Below are 22,896 nucleotides of genomic sequence, written 5' to 3'. Positions count from 1 at the left end.
CCTTAGGGGAGTTGGAGATATTGTCTAATTTGAGGAGCGAGGTTCTGTCTCTGCAATATGGAGAAGGAAAAGCTCTTGCATTCACTGGGAATAAGATTTTACTTCCTCCAGCCAACTCTCTGTGGTGCTATTTGCTTACAGCCGTGCTGTAAGCTAATGCTATACTAGCCCCCTTAGGCTAAGTCACAATTATATATGATTTTCAGTGTGAAGATTTATTCCGGATGGGGCAAGCAATTTCAAATGAAGTAAAAATTTCCCTTTCTAGCCTGTTCCTTCCTCCTCTGTGAGGCAGGTCTGAGCTTTTTTTTGATGCTGCAATAGATAATTTTGTCTGAATAGTGAGAGAGAATTGCAACGCCTTTGGAAGATATCCCTATAGCTATGCTGTGAGATATGGGATATCAGATTAGTGCCTTATATTCTGACTGTAGTAAGGATATATCTGCACTAGTAAGACTTCCAATCCCTCCTTCCCCTTTCCACTCACCAAGATGGTGGTTCTGCTGAACTTGAACTGGAGCAAGATTTCAGTTAAAGAATGCTTGGCTGAAATCTATGTAACATGAAGACACAGCTTAAATGAAAAAGCCTAAAATGCTTGTCAATCTAATTTTCATACTTTCTAGTGCTAGGAGAAGATTGATGGAGAGCCACTTCTCTGTTGGTAGAGCCTGTTACTGCTCAGACTGCTGTTTTCTGTGGGTTATCCCATGAGTAGATTTCTCTATAGATCCCCCTGTGCATTGCAAAACTTTACATTGAGAGCCCTTTCCTCCCAGTCCTCAGCTGGGTGTCTAGGGAGAGCTTTAAGCACTGCTTTGAACCACTGCTACAGACACTGGGAGAAGGGAAGAATGGGAGCTGCGCTGTGGGGCACTAGGGAGAATGGGAGGAAAGGAGAGGAGAGAGGAGGACAGAGGTGACACCTGCAACTACCAAAAATGTTCAGTGTCTCTCCAGCCTTGTAGCACTTCTGATGAACCACTGCACTGGAGCAGCCCAGGCTTCCACAGCCAGGACTTGATTTAACACTGCACTTCTGGTCAACACTCTGAGCAAGGTTTGGTGGAGCAGAGGTACAGAGAGGTATTTTCTTGCTCAGGGCACATTTTCAAGCTGTGGCACCTTCATAGCTTTGCTCCTGCTGTGGAGTCTATACATGAATTCAACACCTTCCTGCTTCATTCTCAGGCTGGATGTGGCTCTGGGCAGCCTGGTCTGGTGGTTGGTGACCTTGCCAGTATCAGGGGGGTTGAAACTAGATGATCACTGAGGTCCTTTTCAACCCAGGCCATTCTATGATTCTATGATTCCTGCCAGCTCTGGATGGTTGTCACTGCTTCTGATACGCATTTGAAGTCCTTCTTTCTGGGCAGTACCAGTGGGGTGAAAGAACATTCATACATACTATGTGCTTCCCATTCAAAGAGCACTCCGCACCCAGTACGCTACTTATTGCTCTTGCTACAAACTGAGTTAAAATTAGGAGTTGAACTCTGCAAGTATAGAACACTGCTTCTTTGAGCTTTTCCTAGCAAGATATTGTAATCCTACTTCCGTGGTTCCTGGTAAAGGTACTTTCATTCAGTGCGGAGGAAAAACAGAGGAAGTTTGCTCTGTTCCTCTTTCTTGGCTTCACCTCCAGTTGTGCTGCATCTGGTTACAGATTAACTCTTACTGTACAATGCCCGTTACCGGTCACAATGAAAACTAAGGTGCTTTCCTGCATGAACAGAGGAAGGCACAACCGAGGGATTGCTCAAACCCTTTGCATAAAGGGGAATGAGGATGGTAGACTTCTCTTGCTTCCTTCAGTGGAGAAAGAATACTGTTTTCACACTGCACTAAATCAAACACTGATCTTTTCAATGCCAGCATTAATACACGAGGTATGGAACTCACACTGCAGATATGAAAGGGTCCTTTGATGAGTGCATTATTCGTCACTCAGGAAGAGTAAGACAATAAACAAATGACAGAATCCTCCTCATTCCCGGCTGCAGACCTACCATCTCCTCATCTTTTGTCTCACACTGTGTGCCAAGATTTATGGAGAAAAATTCCAGAACAGTGAGGAAACAGAAGTGCTGCTTTTTGCTCTATAGAAGAAATAGGTCTGTTCTTGAAATTTCACATCAGAAATCCCCAGCTTCTTGTGCCTTGGACAGTGAGTCTGTGTGGGAGAGATGTGTTGTAAGTGAAGCTGTTGCTTACAGTTACAATGCACTGGTAATTTGGGAATATAGGAACAAAAGCACTGAAAAAGTCAATTTGGATTTTAAAAAGTCCTATCCTGAGGCAATCGTCTCCATTGGAACCTACACACAGAGGAACTTCTCACTTTTGACACGCATGTGGTGACATGCACAAACAGGAATTGCTGACTTTGATCCCTGCTGGGACACTGTCCCATCATTAGAGACCATCCTTGTAACTAACACCTTTGTTTGCAACTTCAAGTAAGAAACTAGGAACAGCTAGATTATGGGGATGAAGTGATTTGGCTTATTTTTGTGGGAAGTCTTTGCAGGTTATGCAAGAGAGCAAAAGACAGTAAACTTTTTTCTGCAGCTGCACCTGTTATGCAGGTAAAGAGGAGGCCTTTCTTTCAGACCCAATAACCTGACAGTGTTTCCTGGCTCATTAATGTAACAAAAAGAGGAATGCCAGCTCCCTGGCCCTCAACTTTCTGCTTTTCTTGCATACAGTGATTTCAGAGGATTCCAACATGCTTTAGAACCAGTGGCACATCCTAGGGACTGGCTGGCCTACTGGGTATGGAGGGACCACAGCTCTGCTAGCCTCAGCTAGCACTCAGGGTAATGTACAAGATATGGGCCATTGCCTCCTGATAGGATCTTTCTCTGTCTCCTACCTTAACACAGTGTTGTGGAGACCACTGTATCTCTGTGTCACAGTGTCTCTGATGCGTACGAAAAGGGGAGAAAGACTATGCTGGGTGAGGAGGGAGTTTAGTAGGTGTCCTCAGAAAGCTGGTAAGAGGCAGAGAGGGAAGGGGAGAAGGATCTTGATGCTCAACATGACAAAAACGTCCCATCTTCAGTCTGGTCACCTCCCATCCCAAGGGAGACTGGGCTCAGCTCCTCTATTTCTCCATGGCTGTTCATCCCTGACAGCAGCCAGGTAAATTCTTGAGAGAAGATGAGGGATGTCGTGACTTCCCCCCACATCACTTCCCAAGAGGACTGAAAAACAACAAGATTTTCCCTTATTCATCCCTGCAGGCATTCAAGGCCAGGCTGGATGTGGCTCTGGGCAGCCTGGTCTGGTGGTTGGTGACCCTGCACATAGCAGGAGGTTGAAACTCAATGATCATTGTGGTCTTTTTCAACCCAGGCCATTCTATGATTCTATGATTATCTGTCAAGCAGCACAAGAATGGTGGTTGTGAGCAGAGAGACTTGCCTGTCTGCCTTGCTCACACTGGGCAGTTATTTGTCCCTCCACAAATACATCCAGCAATTGCAGTAGCCAGTACCCTCCCTCATGGAAATGTACAGCACATTGGAGGGGGAAGATGAGTATTTGACATTACACTGACGAATAGGGTTGTGGAAGTGCTGTTCCACTCTTGAAGTTGGACAGGACATAAGGCTACAGTTAAGGAAAGCAATGGGATCTCTGACATTCACACGAACCTTCAGGCTCTCATTTCACTGAAAGGAAAGCTTGCTCCATAGGTGTTCATGCAACTGTGAAGGGACCAGATGTTACTGTTTTTCTGTGTCTGTACCTTCCTCCTCAAGCTCCCCTCCTAGGCCTCAACAGAGATACTGTCTTCTTTGAGTTACACTGATAGAAATGTCAAACCTTGATTACAGTCACAAATCTACAGCTCGTGAACTCTGCTGGCCACAACGCCACAGAGCTGCCTTAAAGCTCTCTTAAAAATGTGAGGCATTTCAGTCATTTTAATTACTGTGCATTGCATAAGCCAGAAAACTGTTCATACAAAGGAACAACTGAAAAGTGATTTTCAGTCGCTCTCGCTCTCCTCTCAGTGCCAGCCTCCAAAGCTCTGTGAACACCAGCTCTTATTACCATTTGAAGCACCTCATCTATTTGAAATCTCTTTGTTCAGTCACTTAAAGCTATTGATGCTGTTTCGAAAGGGTTTAAAAGCAAAACAAAACTTCAATTTGGGAATAGCTACAGCAGCATGAAAGCAAAGCAAGAAAAATGGAAAAACTTATTATAAACAAAAATGAGAGAAAATTAATTGCTTTGGAATGAGGCATGGGCAGGTAGAGCCAAGCAAATCACATCCCGTTCCCCGCCCCCGACTCTGTCAGACCATCTAATCACAGCCTCCTGGCTTGAACCCTGCATGGTACCGAGCCCTTTGGCCCGAATCCAGAAATGCACTTAAGCTTATATTTAACTTTGTGCATGTAAACGGTCCTGTTGACTTCAGTGGACCATCTCGTGTGCTTAAAGTCGAACACGTGCCTTAGTGTTTTTCTGGATTGGGGCCAAAGTGCGGAGTCATGTGCATGAAACATTTTCAACTCGATAAGGCTGTTAGAAGATATTTCCTGGTCACCTTTCTGCAGCTGATGCCACATCACAGCCTGATGGGAGGATCCCCACATTACTGAGAGGGTGATTTCATATTCAACAATCCCTTATAATGCAATGCTGTTGGTGGCACACAGTGCCTGTGTTCTGCTCCCAGACTGGGTGATCTCTGCAAGCACAATCTGCAAAGGATCCACGAGAATTAAACACAACATAGAACCGTTAGAGCTGATGGAAGTTTAATGGTGTATCTCTAATTAAAAGCTTGGGAATGGGATAGTGTTACCTTCATCTGGCTTGCAGACAGGAAGGTGACATAATTCCTCTGCAGCCTCAGAGAAAGAGATCAAATAAAAAAATGTCATATGTATAAATAGAATCAAAGACATTTTTGAATAAAGAGTCGTCTTGTTTTAAGTAGCAGATGAAGTCCATTGATACAACAGTTATTAACAGAGAAGGTTTTTTTTTCCCAACCTCTTTTACACACAAATTATGGTAAATATGATAATTAAAAAAAAAGAAGTCTTCTCAAAGGGAAGAGTCAGAAAAAAAAAAACAACCACAACAACAGACATTCAGAAAAAGAAAAAGATAATGAGGAAATAAGAGCATCTTTTGTTAATGCAATGTGTGACCATTTCAGTAGGGTTGCCTAGGACATATCAAGGCCTTTGACATGGTTCCCTCCCACATCTTTATCTCTGAATTGGAAAGATACAGATTTGAAGGGCGGACTATTTGGATAATGAATTGGTTGGAAAGTTGCAGCTAGAGGGTTGTGGTCAATGGCTCTATGTCCAAGTTGGTGAAAAGCAGTGTCCCCCAGGGTTTTGTCTTAGGACTGGTATTTAACATCCTCATCAATGACGCAGATGATGGGATCAAGTGCACCCTCAGCAAGTTTGCTAATGACACCAAGCTGAGTGGTACAATTGATAAGGCTGAAGGGATGCCATCCAGAAGCACCCTGACAAATTCAAAAGGTGGGCCCATGTAAACCTAATGAGGTTCAATACAGAAAGTGCAAAGTTTTGCACTTGGGTCAAAGTAACCCCAGATATGTATACAGACTGGGAGAAGAATTCCTTGAACGTAGCCCTGCCAAGAAGGACTTAGGGGTCCTGGTAGATGAAAAACAAAACGGGAGCCAGTCGTGTGCACTTGCAGGCTAGAAGGCCAACAGTATCCTGAGTCGTATCAGAAGAGATGATTGTCTTTCTCTACTCTGTCCTTGTGAGGCACTATCTGCATTACCATGTGCAGATGTGGGACCTCCAACTCAGGAAAGATGTGGAGCTGTTGGAGAGGGTCCCGAGGAGGGCCACAAAGATGATCAGGGGCTGGAGCACCTCTCCTATGAGGACAGGCTGAAGGAGCTGGACTTGTTTAGCTTGGAGAAGACAAGGCTGTGGGGAGATTTCATTGTGGTCTTCCAATATTTAAAAGGAGATTACAAACAGGAGAGAAATCAACTTTTTACACAGGTGGATAGTGGTAGGACAAGGGGGAATGTTTTTAAACTAAAGGAGGGAAGATTTAGATTAGATGTCAGGGGGAAATTTTCTACTGAGAGAGTGGTGAGGTGCTGGAATAGATTGCCCAGAGAGGTTGTAGATGCCTCATCATTGGAGGTTTTCAAGGCCAGGTTGGATGGGGTCTGGACAATCTGATCTAGTACTTGATCTAGCATTTGGCAGCCCTGCCTATGGCAGGGGTGGTGGAACCTGATCATCCTTGAGGTCCCTTCCAATCCAAGCCATTCTATGATTCTATAATTCTATGACATAGTGTGGGTGTGCTGTCAAAGAGGTCATTACATGTCTAAAAAGTCCTTTCCTACCTACTATATAGAAGCAGAAGAGCAGTGACATCTTCTACAGGGTGTGATGCTGAACTGGTGTAAAGGATATGAGGGTCATTAACTTCAAAAAAGGTTTTCAGGACGAGATGAAGCAACTTGGCAGCTAAACAATTTGGAGTGCTGATGGAAGGACTCTACAGCCATGGATCTAGTCAAGTTACTATGGACAATCTATAAAAAAATGCCCACAGTTCAGTAACATTTAAAATTAATGTACTGTTCATAGAGGTGGTAGAACTGTTTGAACTGCAGGCTGAACTCTCCTGACTTAATCTGTGCTTTGCTTGGTTTAAGCCAGCTGAGCTCTGTGAGGAGTTGGGTTGTCTTCGGGCACTACATGTGTCAGGGTTTTTTAAGTTGGTGGTAGTGAGTGTTATTTCTTTTGTTTGTTCATTTTGTTCTTTGTTCTTTTTTTTTTTTTTTTTTTTGTTGGCCCAAATTTCCTGTAGTTTGATTAAGCCCTTCTGTACTAATTACATTCAGATACTTTTTTCAGTTCAGAAACAGCTTTCTGCCAGTGTCTGGAAACTCTTACTGTTCATTGTGAAAGGTGATCAGAAGAGAAGAGAATATGCCTTTAGTTCATTTACATCAACACTTTATGCCTCTTGAAGGACCATCCCAAAGTGATTTTATCCCAGCCTCTATGCCTATCTCTGGGCTGATCCTTTCCAGCCACAAACAGGACTCGTGGAAGGAAAATGATATTAGCAGTTATGCTCTTGATGTATTCTTCAATGAGTAAGTATGGAAACGAATGTAGTTCTCTCTCCTTACACTTAACCAAGACACTCAGCTTAACATCGCTTCTTTCGTGAAGAGTGAATTCTTCAGATATTGCAAGGAACTTAACTTCATCAACATGAGACACAAACATCTCTTGCAGCGCAGTGCCCCCTAGCACTGTCTCTACACATTCGTGCACGACTGAGAGAATGCCACTTTACTCAGCCAACACCTGCAGACATGGCTTTCCCTGGGAAATTTCACACCAACTATTGACCCAGCCCAGTCATGCTTAGCTTGTGGGATCCGACAAGATCACAGCATGAAGTGGTGTGGCTGCCCAGTAAAGCAGAGAGTTCCTTAATTGTGTTCAACAGTGTGTTCTTGGTGGTGGACTGAAATAACATAGATTTCTTTATTTGGTGACATAAATCAAATGTGAACTCTAATTTTCTCATATGAAGATCAAGGTCCTTATTTTCTCTTTCTTTACTTGCTATGTTTTTAATGGCCGTATAAGGCTTAAAGTTTTGTCTAGCCAAAGGAGCCAAATGCTAGTTAATTTTGTTTTTCCCTCTGCAGTTACTCCCACACAGACAGGGCATAGGGTAGGGACTCAGAATGAGTTTTCCTTTCAGCTCCTTAATTGACTTTGTGTTACTTTGACCACATATCAAAATTTTCTCATATAAATAAACAAACAGAACTCTTTCCTGGCTATTCTAGAGTGTATTTTAATGATAGGGCTCAAAGCGGAGAGGCTAATATTGAACATCTAATAGATACAATCAGAGGATAATACATAATAGCTCTACTTATGAGGAAAATAATGTATAAGCAGGTAAAATGATTTAACAGAGGCCTCCTAGCAGGCCACAGGCAGACTGAGCTTTCCTGAATACTATTTACCTGTGATTTACAAAGATAAAGCACTCTCATTTCTGTGTATGCTAAGTGGCAAATAAATACCGTTATTGCACAATATCCAGTCCTACTGGACTGTTTTATTGCATAGTATCCTGCATCCCTACTACTAAAGGAAAGTTCAACTCTTTGAAATGGAATATCTAGGTGTCAAAAAAGCAGACAAATGAGCTAAGTCCTTCCTGTTCAGACACAGGTACACACCTCTCAAACTGCAACAGAGAAGACAGTGGTTCACCATGACACACAGACAACCTGAGCATCTAAACAGCTAAATTCTAAACAGCTGTGCCTTGCCACTACGTCAGACTGCAGCACTCCTTTTCAGCATGGTAAGTAACTGCAGATTACTTCACTGGGTTACATCTGAAAAGTTAACTAGTTCCTGTAATCAGCACAAACTTGGTTTTACTTTAACAAGCTTGGTCAGTCCCAGTGTAAACAAGCTACTGCCATGCCTGAAGGAAGGAACCTCAGTAACTTTTAGCCCTCTTCCTTCTATCTTTGCAGAAAGCAGGGTGAGTGAAGGGTTTGTTTTTCAGTCTCCTCTGGATGTGTCCCGTGTCTGCGCATTACAGGCACTCAGCATTTACGCAACACCCAGCATCTTCAAAGCTTATTATAAAGTATTCAGCTTGTTAGTCCTCGGAACACACCGGAGAGGTGTTATTACAGACATGAAGAAACCTTCTCAGAGGATCTATTTGGACAGGTGGTGCTGGAGTTGTGATTATAATCTAGTTGTGTGGGGGCCAAAGTTTCACTTATTTACACCAGTGTCACATTATGGAATAATTCTGCTTCTCTCAGGTACTGATCTGAGATGCTGATAGATCAGGTGCATCATGATGTTGGTGATATCAAACTTCTTAACAACAATAAAGAAAAAATGAAAGTGCCAGACACACCTCATTTTTCTTCTGTTTCTCTGCTGAGGTCAGTGGAATTGTTCCCTGTTTACACTCAGTGAGATCGAAGTGACAGCCCAATCTGACAGGTTCAACCCCAGTCCTAGTACATGGAACTGACAGCCCAAATACCTAATGAGCTTTTTGCATGGGTTTCTCATATTGCAATTTGAATCCAAATTATTCTGACACTAGCATGCCTACATCTAATGTCCTGTTTAATGTCCTGATTCATGTGTACCTGTATAACCTGTTATCACCTCAACACCATCGGATTTTTTTCACTGCATTCGCTAGCACACATTCCTATGAAGCTCCATCACCATTACTCCAATTACACAGACTGGGATTTGAAGCACAGTGAGGTGAAACTGTCACACAGGCTGTCTGTGTCACAGCAAGGAGAGGAACCTACATTTCTGTAGAGCCAGAAGCTGGATTTGATGTTCCTTATAGGTCCCTTCCAACTTGGGATATTCTATGATTCTATGACTTCTGCTGTTTGCTTTATTTTGATACCCACTAGCAGCACCCATCTTCAATCTTTTGTATACCTATGCCCTAAATGAGAGCCTGTGTATCCACCAGACTGGATGCTTTAATTTTATAGGGGTGGTATGATTAAAGAAAAGGTGTAGGCAGACTGTGGTTCACCCAGATGGAGCAGAATTGTAAATCTACGGACTTAGCTGACTAGAAATTTAGGACAGCTGGTCCCTGGCCTTTAATACCAGCATCATTTATAACTAGACATGCTTAAATCTTGTAAACCCCGTGGAAAGTACTCTGACATTACATACACTGGTTTGATACAGTGATTAATCACCCCTCAGTCCCCTCTGCAGGATAATAAGGCTGTCTGCATCCTGCAGCTGGCAATCTCCTTCCTTGCTGCCCCAGCTCTACTATAACATTTACATTTCTCCGGCTGATAGAAATGTACTGTTCCAAAAGGGGATAAGGGAAAACAAAACAAGCAGGACTTTTCTATAAATTCCTCTAAAGCTGCTCTGCTAAAATACACTTTGAGATTAAACACTGGGAGTGTCTGGGTAGATATAACACTGCTTTCCCCAGCTCGAGCCCTTGCTGACTGCCATCCCGAGAAGAACGAGTGGTGGGGAGGCAGGAGAAGGGGCACGTGGGCAGGATGGAGGGCCACAGGACACCATCCGAGCAAAGGGTTCAGCTAGGACCTCTCCCCATCCTCCTTTTGCTGCTTACTGAAGGAGGAAAAGCGGTGAGGTGCTGCTTTCCACTCGCTTCCTGAAAATCCTTCGCAGTGCCGTTTCCTTCCATCTCCCGCAGCCAAAAGTCAGCTTACAGCCAACTGAGATGGTTGAGAGAGAAACACTCCGAGTTCTGCGAGCAAAAAGCAACTCCACGAGCGTCTGAGGCGCCTCTTTCCTCTCGTGAGGGGAGGCAGAGCGTGACTGGGGCGGACGGGACTGCGCGGGGACAGAGCCGTGCAGGCGGTCGTGGATAACTCAGGGGTTCGAATGTTTTCATTTTTACAAGCCGCAGCCCACGCCGAACTGAGGATTTCTCCTCATGGAGACGAGGCACTTCCCCTCAGGGACACTATTCCCTTGGGGCCCCTACCTGCGCCACCGACCCAACTCCCTCCCGCTCGCGGCGCTCCCCGCTCTATTCCGTATAAGGCGCTGAAGCCGCGGCCGCCGCCCCGCCCCGTCCCGCTGGCCTCTCCCGCCGATGAGGTAATGCGGGGCTCCTATTGGTCGGCTGCGGCGGCGCCCCCGGAGCCCGAGAGGGCGCGATCGAGGCTATAACTCGGCGCACCGGGCAGCGCGGCACAGCTCGGCTCGCTTCAGCCCCGCTCAGTCGTGCAGCGCTGCGCACTCGGGTTCGCTCCGTGCCGCCGAGCGAGGGCTGCGCTACCGAGGCCGAGAGTGAGGCGGTGTGAGAAGGGAGCGAGCGAGCTGCGAGCAGGCGAGGCTCGAGTCAGGCGAACAGAACAGCGGCTGCAGCTCGAAGCGCACCCCGGGGCAGGCAGCATGACGGCGTGGCTCGGCTTCCTCGCCGTGTTCCTGTGCAGCTGGAGCCTGCGGGACCTGGTGGCGGAGGCGTGCACTTGCGTCCCCATCCACCCGCAGGACGCGTTCTGCAACTCCGACATCGGTGAGTGGCTCCGTCCCAGGGCTGCGGGGCTGCTACCTGCCCGCTGCGGGGCGGGAGGGAGCGCCTTGCCGTGGGGCGTCCCGCACGGCTCCCTTAGCGTGGGGTGAGGGGGAGGGCGGTCGGGAGCGGCAGCGGAGAGTGCTGGGGAGACAGGGACGGGTGTTTTTGGGACGCTGTGTCTTCGTGGGGTGTTCTCATAAGTGTGTGGACGCGGATGTTTTTGGAAAGATGGAGCGCTTCGCTTGGTGCCCCTTGCTGTAGGGTTGAGCATCCCTACGGTCAGCCCTGCGCGAACGTGAGGTAGGGGACACACGAGCTGTCTCGGGACTAGAGTTTCCATTACCTCTTCGTCCAAGTTCTCTATTTTGTTTGTAGCTGAGACTGCTTAGCCAAATACGGTTGCTGTTTGCTAAGTGGCAAAAAGTACGAAACCCATCAGTGGTGTCCTCTGAGCTACAGCTGGACACGTGTCCTCCTGACAGTCCGCAAGGGCTGTCACCTCGGCAGCTGTGAGCAGAGTGTGTGCATGGAGTTTTCCTGCACCTCCATCGGTTGTTGTAGTAGTGCGGTGTATGGGGGGGCTGCTGGTTCCCACTTGTCACCAACCCCAAGCGGAGTCTGCAGGGAAATCCTCCAGGTGGCTCCTTTGGAAGTCAGAGTACAGTTCTTGCTACAAACCCTGCCAGTGACTTTGCTTTTAGCCAAACTTACTGGCTCTTCTGTGCAAAAGCTGTGGCTGTGTCTGGTTGTTCAGTTCTCGTTTCTGTAGAGTGTCTGAATGCCAGAAGAAAACATTACATGTTAAAAGTGCTGGAAAGGCTCTGTTTGCCTTAGTGATGAGAGCCTGGAAAATATTTGTAGAATAGTTTTAGAGTGGGGAATCCTTCCAGGAAACTGCGGTTGAAAGTTCTGTTGAATATCCGTATTTCTGCCTCTGTTTTTCAGTTTGGGTTAACAAGCGTGCCACTCAAGTGGCAGCTGTCAGGGAGCTTGTCCTTTGTGACAGTAAGGATGGGAACCCACTGTTCCACAGCTAAAGCTGCTGATAGCATATGTCCTTCCTTTGCTGTATTTTGGGAGATCTCCTTTGGTGCTCTGCTTAGGTCATGGTATAGTAGATTAGGGGTAGTTTTTCAGTCAACTTAATTTTTAAGAAAACTGATATTAAATAAGTTTTTGTAATGAATGCACATTGATGCCAGTGTATTTTTGTCAATGTGTAATGACTAGGAGCAGAATAAACTGTATTGTTTCATACAGCAGCACTCCTCAACTTTAGGGCAGGAAGTTTTCCTGTTTGCTACTCTGGCTTCTGGTTGAGTTCAAAGTCATCTTCCTTCATCTCCCGTCTGTCTATTCTGGAGTCCTTGTGTCTCATGCCTTTGCTTTTTCACAGGTGTGTGGCATTCAGAAAGTTGATGTCAGTGGGGTCATCATGCCTTCAGACACGATGGTAATGCTGAGATGCATGTGGGAAGAGAGCAGCTCATGTTATAGGATGACTTAAATGCAAGTTTGGTTAAGACTGCAATTTGGTGTGATAGGTTGAAGCAAAATCCTTTGCTAAATTTGCCAGAACTGTTGGAAAATGCAGTGCTTCTGCAGGTTGATCTTAGTGCACGTTGTCATGTTCTTCATGGCAAAAAGCGTGTTAAAGCCTTCTGGCTGTGAAGGAGTTAACCATTTCCATGGAAACTGGTGGCAGTGTACTGGTGTAGTGTTTGGACAGACTGAACTACACGCTGGGTTATAAAACACATTGCAAGGAAGAAAGGGACTTGGCAGCAAGTTTTTATCGCTCTTGAAACTCCTGACAAAATACCGGCTCAGAAGGGAGGAGTCAATGTTGTAAGGGCTGGAGCAGAAGAGCGTTTTAAAATAGCTCCTGAAACAATACAAGGAATTAACTAGCTAGGTGGCAGCCTAGGAGAGGCTTTTCATCTTTGGAAGCCCCGAATGCTGAAGGAGATAAGAGTTTAGCACTAATACAAAGTCTTGCTGTTAGCTTTTTGAGCCTAGCCAGTGAAGTCCTACTCTCAAGTTTATTCTCTTCCCCTCTGATCTCACATCACTAGACACTTAGATTTTGATTTTCCCATGGCTCAATTCTGATACAGCCTCCCAGCTCTGCAGTCATTAGAAGGCTTTAATCTCTGCAAAAACAGATGCTCAAATAAACCCATTGGAAAGGGCAGCCCTTCAGGATGTACGTCCTATGCATGTCAAAGTGAGCTTTTTAAAGCAAGCTCACACAACAATTCTATTTTCTTCCTCTAAAAAATAAAGAAGAGAAACCACTCCCAGACTGATTAAAAAGGGTCTTTTTTTCTCAGTCTTAATGTTTCAGAATGATGAAGAGAGCAAAAGTGAAGAGGTGTCTCATCTGACCCCTTGAGGTCAATCAATAAAAAAATTGTTTAACTCCTGGCTTTCTTTCTTTAACTGGATCAATAAGTGCCAGAACAGACAGTACAATAATTAGACAAACAGCAATCCTATGACATGCCATCTGAACTTTGCTTCCTCCCCTCCCACCCCCTGCCTTCGACCCCTTCCAGATGTGAATATTTTTCTTTTGTTTGAATTAAGAGACCTTTTGAAAGAACAGACACCAGGCATGCTTTGTTCCATTGTGACAAAGCCGTGACATTTCCAGCAGGACATAGCTGACATGAAAAGGGCTTGTTTGTCCTTTTTTTGCAGGAGCAGCAGGAACTTTTCAGCTTGGCTGCTGAACGTTGCATTCGCAGGTTTGGAAAAATGCCTCCTCCCTAGTTTTCCCCCCAACATCCCCTTCAAAAAAAGGAAAAGCATGTGAAATTGCAGGCTGGATTTTTACAAACCACCCTATGAATGATAAATAGAGTACTTTTTCCATTCCACACTTATCTCAATTTCATCTTGTGCATATACTAGAAAGAGCTATGGCAGTACTAGCTGTCTCTTAAAAGTTCAAAGGAGTTTGGAGTAACATTCTTTTCTATAGGATGTGTTGGGGGAAGAAATGTCTCAGCAAGGGTAGCTGTGATTAGTGCCCCTCTGCTTTCTAAATAGCCTCACTCTTGTTTAAGCTGGAGTTGGCAAGCTCTTGGATTCCCTTGGTGTGAAGGATGCCATTCATCCCTCCATTGTGCCATACCCCTTGAAAACCAGCTCTTTTTCTTTCATAGGTTTTCTTTACAATCATTCTACCTTTTTGTTAGAAAACTAGAAGAGAGATGCAGAACAACTTGATCATATATGAGATCTTAAAGAAATTGAGGAACTTTTTAAACTTACATGGAATTCCAATGTCCATGTTCAAGACCATGGTGAAAGATGGTGTTCTTTGTGCCTGGTTTTGTCTTCTGACAGAAAGATCACCATTGTAAACTGGTGATCCTATTGGAAAATGGGAAAGATGGAAATACAAGTTTCTTATTTACTGCTTTTTATGGTTATTTGCAGTTAAAGTAAATCCTGCTCTACTTGAGCAAAGAGGTGACCTTCTGGGATGTGTAGCTAGTTCCATCTCCAAGTGCAAATATTAAGAAAAAAATTACGTGATGGAAAGCACTGTTTGGAAGATTTGGTGCAGAATATTATATAAGATTCCTTTGGTGTCTTGTTACTATTGCATGTGTTTACTCCAGATTTCATGCAGGAAGCAACTCCACCAAGACCTGAGAGTCAGATGTTCCAACCTTGAGTCTTAGAGCTCCTTGCTTTATGTAGATACCTTTTAAATTCTTATTTCTGCTGATTTCCCACCTGTTCCAGAGAACTCTACCTGACAACTGCTCCTCTAGCCTTTCTGAGAAGAAGCAGGCTGGTGTGAACACAATTACGAATGATCATCGAGTTTCAACCCCCCTGCTATGTGCAGGGTCGCCAACCACCAGACCAGGCTGTCCAGAGCCACATCCAGCCTGGCCTTGAATGCCTCCAGGGATGGGGCATCCACAGCCTCCTTGGGCAACCTGTTCCAGTGTGTCACCACTCTCTGTGTGAAGAACTTCCTCCTAATATCTAACCTAACCCCCCCCCCGTCTCAGTTTAAAACCATTCCCCCTTGTCCTATCACTATCCACTCTTGTAAACAGCTGTTCCCCTCCCTGTTCATACACTCCCTTCAAGCACTGAAAGGCCACAATAAGGTCTCCCCGGAGCCTTCTCTTCTCCAAGCTAAACAAGTTCAGTTCCCTCAGCCTTTCCTCATAGGAGAGGTGCTCCAGCCCTCTGATCATCTTAGTGGCCTCCTCTGGACCTGGTCTAAGAGCTCCACATCCTTCCTGTACTGGGAGTCCTAGGCCTGGACATAGTACTCCAGGTGGGGCCTCACAACAGTCACAGTGGGACCAAAAATCTTCAGGAGGAGCACTTGGTGAGTCACCTTGGCCATAACTGAATGTTAAAGCTAACATGAAAACCTAATTTTTCCTTGTAACAATGTTGACTGAGGACATATTTCTTTTTCCAAACAGCTCCAGCACCATCTGGTGCTCTTACATAGCTCAACCAAGCACGCTCCCCAAGAAAAGGAGTCCATGTCGTCTGTGCAGGAGGTCTTGTCATTAAATGAAACTTCCACTGTCTGCACCGGATGGAAGTTCATAAGAGCTAATAAACTTGAGAGGACAGATTGCTGTGAGTTAGTAGGCAAGGCTGAGTGTGCTATGCTTGCTAGCTCTGAGCTGAACTAAGCTGAGGGCCCTATTTCAGCCCTATTACTGCCTGGGGTGAGTTTCCTTTTAGCGATGAGTATCCTTACTCTAGACTCTAAGGGTATGTTTTCCTTTTTCACATGATGTTATTGATTGGAAATAAATGTTAGTGGTGAAAAGACAGTAGTGCAATAGATGTGAGAAGGTAATTGGGCCTTCAAGCACTAATTAGTTAAGCAAATACAGAGTTTGTTGACCTTCAAGCTCATCAAAACCTCTGAAGGACCTCTGCATGTGATATGTGGAATTTTACTGATGTAACTTTAATAGATTGATACTGCTTTTAAGCTAACTACTCCTATATAGACTTCTGAATGAGGAATTGACCAAAACAACTGACTGTATTGGGAGCTATTTAAGACCATCTCAACTTTTCCTTAACTTTGAGCCACTGAGCATTTACTGCCAGCAGCAGACCTGAAGGCCTGCCTTCATAATAACCCTCTACATCTGAGCATTCAAGGCACAGAGGAGGGCTGCTTGCTGCTGGGGCTTTGTTAAAACCTAGGATTCTTCTTTAAAATGGATGTCTGAAAGAGTGTATTGAAACTGCCTACTGGTGACTCTGCTACCAGTGTTATTTTGCCCTAGTGGGATAAGTGCTTCTTTAAATCTGGGGTTAAATTGGACTTGCTTTGGAATAACTTGAGAAAAGGCTATAAACTAGTGTACTAATTCCTTTGTTGATTAACACGACAGTGAGTAAACATGAAGCATGTGAATTTCAAATTTCTGCTGTTTGAACATATTAGGCAAGACCAAGGTGAGTTAGATGGATTTATACCCTCTTATACTAGTTCTAAATCTGGCCCGGTCGTCAATATGGAAAGGGAATGCTGGACCAACATCGTACTTTCAACTTACATAAAGCAGGTGTAATGCCACTGGTCTCAACAGCATTTCAGTGGCTTTTATCAGAGATGGATTTCAGTTGATGGTTTCAAGTTTCTAAGAGGAATGTTACAAACACTAGAGTGCATAAAACTATTACAATTAAAAAAAAATAATAATCACAACAGTTAACCTCCTACTGTAACGTGAAGTAGTTCCTTTGAGTGACCAGACTGAAGATATAGTGCATTAACTGACAATGCCTAATAACATAAAAATGCAAGTAGTTTTACACAACCCTGATTATTCTATTTATTCAGTGTTTCTGCCAGCTTGAAAAGATTCTATGAGTCTTTTGGAAACAAGATAGAAATCTCTTGAGTTTCATGCTGGTAAAATAAATGTTGACTATGAATAGTCCAAATTCCTTCTCGTGTTTATACAAGACCTTTCCAGAGGGCAATTTCAGCCCTTAGAAACAGTATACAGACAATAAAACAAGTTAAATAGAGAGACATGTATGCAAAAAATACCATCAGACCTCTTCAAATGTCAGCACTGGTTTGGCTAAGATATAGAATGGCATTTTTATCTCAGGAAGGAAGGAGTTGATCTGGGGTGTCTTTCCTGGGACTGAAATCTACCAAGAACCAGGATAGAGCAGTGCTTGGGGAGGCTGTTGTCAACTCAGGGGTAGGGTCTTGGGTTCTGCTACTGGGAAAATGGCGGTCTGTGTCCATGGACTTGGGCTCTGAAAAAGTTCATCATTGTTACTGATGAGGGAGGAGGATGTTGCAGCAATAGGCTCAACTGGGAACTTGTAATGGGAAAGGTATTTCAGAGACAAAGGAGAAGACGACCCTTCAAAGAGTACTCTTAGAGTAGAGGAAAGAAGGGTTACTGGAAAAGGGAAAAGGACTGTATGGAAGTACTGCTGAAGTGAAAAAGTAGGCAATAGAGCCCCCATAAAACAATCCAGTGGTCTACTGACTGAGCTCTAACAGCTTGTAGCACATTTGTTTCTGGCTGTCGAGCAAGGCTTAGGCTTTCAAGAAGTCCCTATGTAGGGGAAGTTCCTTCAAAAAAAACTGAAAGTATATGGTTTTTTTTTCTTTCTTTTTTTTTTTTTTCTTCCCCCAGGTGAGTTGTAGGGAAAATAGAGTATAGTTTGAAAGTGATGCAGATTACACTTTAAGAGAAGCAAATGATATCGAACCAAACATAGTATGTTGTCTAAAAATACTTTTCATATACAGGCAGTAGCAGCCCAACTCACTGCTATCATTAGGACCTGTTAGTTACGGATTCTGGACAAAAATGTACACTAATCAAAAATCCATGATCTTTCTTAGTTGCTCATCTGTTGTTAAAGTAGCTGGGTACTGTAGTCCTGCTGGTTTCAAGCTTATATGGGAAGAGCCCAAGGCTGAAAAAAATGATCCCACAGATTTTTCCCTCCTTACTTCCTTGACTTTGGCATATAAAGGCCTGGGTTTTTCCTGACCTGCATGATCACTGGTACCTCAGCAAAGCAGGTATAAGTTGTGCTGCGTTTACACAATACTTGCGCAGACAGCAGCAGCTATACCAGGTGCAGCAGTGTGAAGGTAATGCATTATTACTATTGCCCCCAGGTGATTCATTTAAAAATAAATAATCCTACAACAGCACATAGGAAAAGGGAATGCTTCTGTTTCACAGGGCCATGTTCAAAATGTCCAAAGCTCCTGCTGGCCTAGGCTGAGAGATAGGAGTTTTAATTCGTGCTGTATTGTAATTATAGTACTGGCACTCTATCATCTGTTTCCTTTTCTCAGTGTTTCCCTCTGTAATGGGTGTTACTGCAGTGCAGCCTTGCAGGGAGGCCTGCTGGCATTGTGTTAGCCTTTATTTCTGTGGAAGAGCACTGGAGCAATTGTTCAGACAGCAAGTTCAATCCCTCCTGCACAGGGGATGCAGGAGCAAGCAAAGGTCTCACTCCCCTGAGGTTTAATCAGCTCTCTCAGATTTTTTGAGTCAACTGTAAATAGGAACCTCCTTCCTCTAGTGAAATGGTTTTGGACGTGGTCTCCAAACAGTTAAAATATTTAGGGAAAACAAAAAAGTGCTTACTTGTACCAAGACAGGAAAACCACGGAATGGAAAACTTTCACTTGACTTTGAAAAACGGGAAATGGCTGGTCCTGAAAAGGCAACAGGTAGGGGAGAAGAGAGCCAGAGGATATCTGTTCCCCTGGCTCTTCTCCTTTAGCTCTGTGTCCTTCTGGGGAAGGTGTTCCAGGCCAGCCCTGCTCTTTGGATCCCTTTATATGCTTTCCAAATACCCGCCCCAGTTTCCTACTTCCTGCCTGGTCTGACACTGCTATAAATATCTTCCTGCCTTTTATCAGCCTAGGGATACACACGCTGCAGATTAAAGGGGATTGAGGAACAGAACGGCCTGCAGCCCAGCCCTTGGCACGTGTGGGGTTGCTGGGTCCTCTGCTTTGAATTTCTCTTAGCAAATGGAGGGAGACCTTTAAGACTGACACAGCCTCCTTGTTTATCTCTCTCACCTCTGGACTAGGGAATGCAGGCCTGTTTCTGAGTAAACAGTTTATTGCAGTAAGTAATAAACTGCATATGGCACAGAGCTTAAAGCTGGAACATGTCTGGTATTTGCGAGAAGGGAGAGCTTGGAGGAGAGACTTAAGAAGGAACAAGCGATACCAGCATAGAGACCACGCTTCATGGGAAAGTACCGCAGTTGCATCAGTGAGTACCATAAATGCAGTGGTGAAGAGGGCCAGTCTAGCAAGAAAGAGAGAAGTCACATGAACTCTGGGGCATGTAAGAAGCCATTGCGTGCAGTGTTTCCATAGCCAGAAAATCTAGGCCCCCCTGCCATAGCATCCTGCAGGGACAAAATCACCAACCTGGAGAAGTGTGGAAAGACAAGGGCAGTAGTTCCTGTGCAGCACCTCACTGCTGCAAGGATTGTGTTGGGGGTAAGGGCAAGATGGGTTCTTAAGATCTTTGTTTTACTTTTGTAAATATGAAGAGTAGCACCTATTCCCTCCTTCTTTTTTTTTTTTTTTTTTTCCTTTTCTTTCTTCTTGTGCCCAAGGGAGTGGAGGATTAAGGATTTAGTTGGTTATTTCCTTAGAGAATCAAGATAAAAAGGAGACTTCAATAAGTCTGCTTCTATCTTCTTACAGACAGTGTATGTGCAATAGAATTAAACAGCTGCCCTGCTTTTCTCCAGTGTATAACAGTTTGCAGCTTTGCAGAGAAGCACAGAAGTAGAGGATTCCACAGCATCAGACCGAATTCTTAGGTGGCACTTCGAGAGACTCCGGATGATCACGAGAAGGTTTGAATGGAATGTTATCCATCTGGAGAGAAACTCAACTAGACCTGGTGGCAAATAGCCAATGACCCTTGTTGGTAGGTTGCAGTTTACACCTTCCACTTGGAACAAGTGCGCTGCAACAGAACCTGATTGTGATTGTGAGTCAGAGATGTCATCCATCTAGTCTGGATTTCCAGTGCTGTTAGAATACACCTCCCAGAAGCCTGATGTGGGATAGTCTTGACCGCTTCTGTCATCCTAATTCCTTGTAGTTAGAGAGATTGATTCACACCCTGCGGTTTTAAGCTCCTTCCAAAACTCTTTCAAGGCATTTGTTATTTTAACTCTGGAGAGTCTGTTTTGTTATCTGTGTGAATGTCAAATCTACCTCCCAAGTGCACTCTAATATGCAGCTTTCTCTTGATATTCCCAGCGTATTCTGGTTTGCTCTTTTTGGCCCACAAGATGGGAGTTATGCATTTATTCATATTTTGTTCTGACACCAAATAATTATGGATCTGCAATGCTAGGAATAGTAGGTCCTTGTGCTTGCAAAGCCCTACATCTCTGTTGTGTGACTTAGCAGGATTCTGCAGGGATGGTGCTGTGATTTCAGAGTTATGTGATTCAAAGCCCTGAAGACATGGGGTTGTGTGTTTCGTGGGGTGCAGTTGCCTGTGCTCTGGCAGAAGAATGGCTCGTGGGATTGTTGTACAGTCTGCAATGCTATTTTTGTCATTTTCATTTGGTTTTACGCTTACTCCCTAGTTGTGAAGTCATGAGTACAGCTCACAGTGTTATGAAAACTGCTGAGCCTTTATAAGAGAGGTAATGTGGTAGGTTTGAGGGAATTATTTACCATTTACGCTTTCTTATCTTGAGGCATCCAACAGCAATGAAGGGCTTTATTTGAGATAAGGCTCTATTGGACCAAATGTGTTTGATGCCAAGGATATTTGTCCTTTCCAAAAGAGTGACTGCCTTTAAAAAGCAAAAAAAAAACCAAAAAACAAAAAACAAAAAAACAAAAACAAGAACAGAACAGCGAAGTGGGAAGCTGGTCCTTACTGGCCTTTCTTCCCATGCCTTTCATTTTCATTTAAATTGGTTGAAGAAATAGTTTAGATTGATAAAAGGAGACAGCACCTGTGTGCTTGACTGGATGGGAAACAAAGCTTTCACTAGTACCGGAAAGTTTTCAAGCCAATAGGTTCCTTCCTGTCCATGCTGGATCTCTATATATGGTTTGGATTGCCCTTCTCTAAGAGTGATTTCCTCTGTTGCTAACGGCTGTTAGAAGAGGTAAAGGAAAGCGCTGGATCTTTCTTTTCCTCCAGCCCCAGAAACTGTACAGAGACCTTTTCCTGTTTGTCTTTTGTGCAGTATGACAGCTTGGGCCTTTGACGTAAACTTTGTCCTTAGTGCTGTTCAAAGCTACCCTTTCTGAATTCAACAACATTGCTTACACACGTTCTGGCTAGACTGCCTTCTTGATGGAAGGGCAGGAGGGCAAACAGAACAGGTTGTTTTAACACACCTGATGCAGTCGTGTTTCTCTTCAGACTGTGTTTGTTCATCAAGCCCCATGAAGTTCATCCATAATAGAGTTCCTTCCAGCACATATTCCTCTACACATATGTGGACCAACCAGGGAAGACTGACCACAGTGCTTACTGAAACATTATTGCCATATATTTGAGGCAACCTCACCAGGTTAACACCACAGTGAAATACAGTAAGAGCAGCTTTTGTTCCTAAAAGTACTCTGAGTCTTGGAGGGAAGGGAAGGTGCTCAAAGGAGTATTCTAAGGATTGCTACGTAGACCACTTGGGTTTGCTTTGGTGATGAAATAAATCCTTCAGAGCTTCCAGCAGCTGTCCTAACTCGAGCAGTTAGAATCAAAATGCTGATGACTGTTGTTTCCCCTCTGAACTGGAATTTTGGACTCTATCCATTCTATTTTTCCCTCCTGAGAACACCTCCTGCTGAACTGCTACAAAAGCTGTATGGCCATAAGCATACTGAAATTCTATGCTTTGAGCAACTCATGTGCCTGGGAATCAACAGTTACAATGGTTAAAAAAAAAAAAAAAAAATCAGTCTAGTTTCTGTGTTCCTGGAGTAATTTCCCTTGGCAATCTGCAAGCTCAGAATGGAACTACACATTCATGAGCTACATGCATCCGATTTGTCTGCCAGTATAATAGCAACAGCAAACAGGATCTGTGTTCCTTTCACCCAGTAAAGGAGACCCATGTTTTTGTGAGGTGTAGCTGTAGTGATAGTAGTGTCAGCCCCATTTTTGTCTTGAGAGTGTAGGCAGCAAAGCTACAGCTGACAGGACCGGGTGATGTCAGCCTGCTTTCTCTACTGCTTCTGCTACTCAAGGCTTTAAGTTCCACTTCTTTTCCTCTTTCAGAAGGCAAGAGGGGAATACTTTCTTCTTTTTGTGTGTTTTCACTGAGATCCCCTACCAGAAAATGCTACTCGGAGAACTATAGCAGTGAGAAAGCAATCTGTGGCTGTTTTGCATAGTTGGATAATTTGTTAGTTTTGTTTTTAAGCCAAACCGTGACTGAGGCTAGCAGCGCTCCAAATCTTATTAAAGGTAGTCCATGTCATTTTGGAAGTTTTATCTTCTCATTATTTTCCATATATGTTCGTTTTCTGGTTTTGCTAATATGCACTGGCAGTTCCTCAGCTTCCTTGCTTGGTGGAAGGAAGCAGGGGAAGGAAATCATGTGTTTTGGTACTCTGGTTTTCTCTGCTTATCCCACAGAACATTGGAACCAGAGATGAAACTATGCTTTGGTAAGCTCAGCCTCTGATTTTTCTCAGGGGGAATAAGCCATTTACTATTCTTAGTTGGTATATTAAGTGTGAAATTAAGCAATTCCAAGGGGGATGAACAACTACCATTCAGAGGG

General features: G+C 44.2%; 2 protein-coding genes and 2 long non-coding RNA genes across 4 annotated transcripts in view; 3 read left to right on the top strand and 1 right to left on the bottom strand.

The window, feature by feature from the left end:
* The window catches only part of LOC146545323 (uncharacterized), a 31,117-nt gene extending 22,165 nt beyond the window's left edge, over positions 1-8,952 (top strand). The window contains exon 4 of the long non-coding RNA XR_014884243.1: positions 8,247-8,952. This is a non-coding gene — a long non-coding RNA (uncharacterized LOC146545323). The remainder of the gene's footprint in view (positions 1-8,246) is intronic.
* The window catches only part of SYN3 (synapsin III), a 202,139-nt gene that overhangs the window by 85,516 nt on the left and 93,727 nt on the right, over positions 1-22,896 (bottom strand). The gene's annotated exons all lie outside the window — the stretch shown is intronic.
* Positions 10,709-22,896, top strand: part of TIMP3 (TIMP metallopeptidase inhibitor 3) — a 37,476-nt gene continuing 25,288 nt past the window's right edge. Inside the window, exon 1 of the mRNA XM_003202351.5 lies at positions 10,709-11,103. Coding sequence (XP_003202399.1) covers positions 10,980-11,103 — 124 coding nt within the window. The 5' untranslated portion in view covers positions 10,709-10,979. The remainder of the gene's footprint in view (positions 11,104-22,896) is intronic.
* LOC146545322 (uncharacterized) lies at positions 11,110-20,999 on the top strand. Its single transcript, XR_014884244.1, has 2 exons — positions 11,110-19,391; positions 19,882-20,999. It is a non-coding gene; the product is annotated as an uncharacterized LOC146545322 (long non-coding RNA).

Source organism: Meleagris gallopavo, chromosome 1 (genome assembly GCF_905368555.1).
Source record: "Meleagris gallopavo chromosome 1, MGAL_WU_HG_1.1, whole genome shotgun sequence".
Taxonomy (NCBI): domain Eukaryota; kingdom Metazoa; phylum Chordata; class Aves; order Galliformes; family Phasianidae; genus Meleagris; species Meleagris gallopavo.
This window is presented reverse-complemented; position numbering and strand designations above follow the sequence as displayed.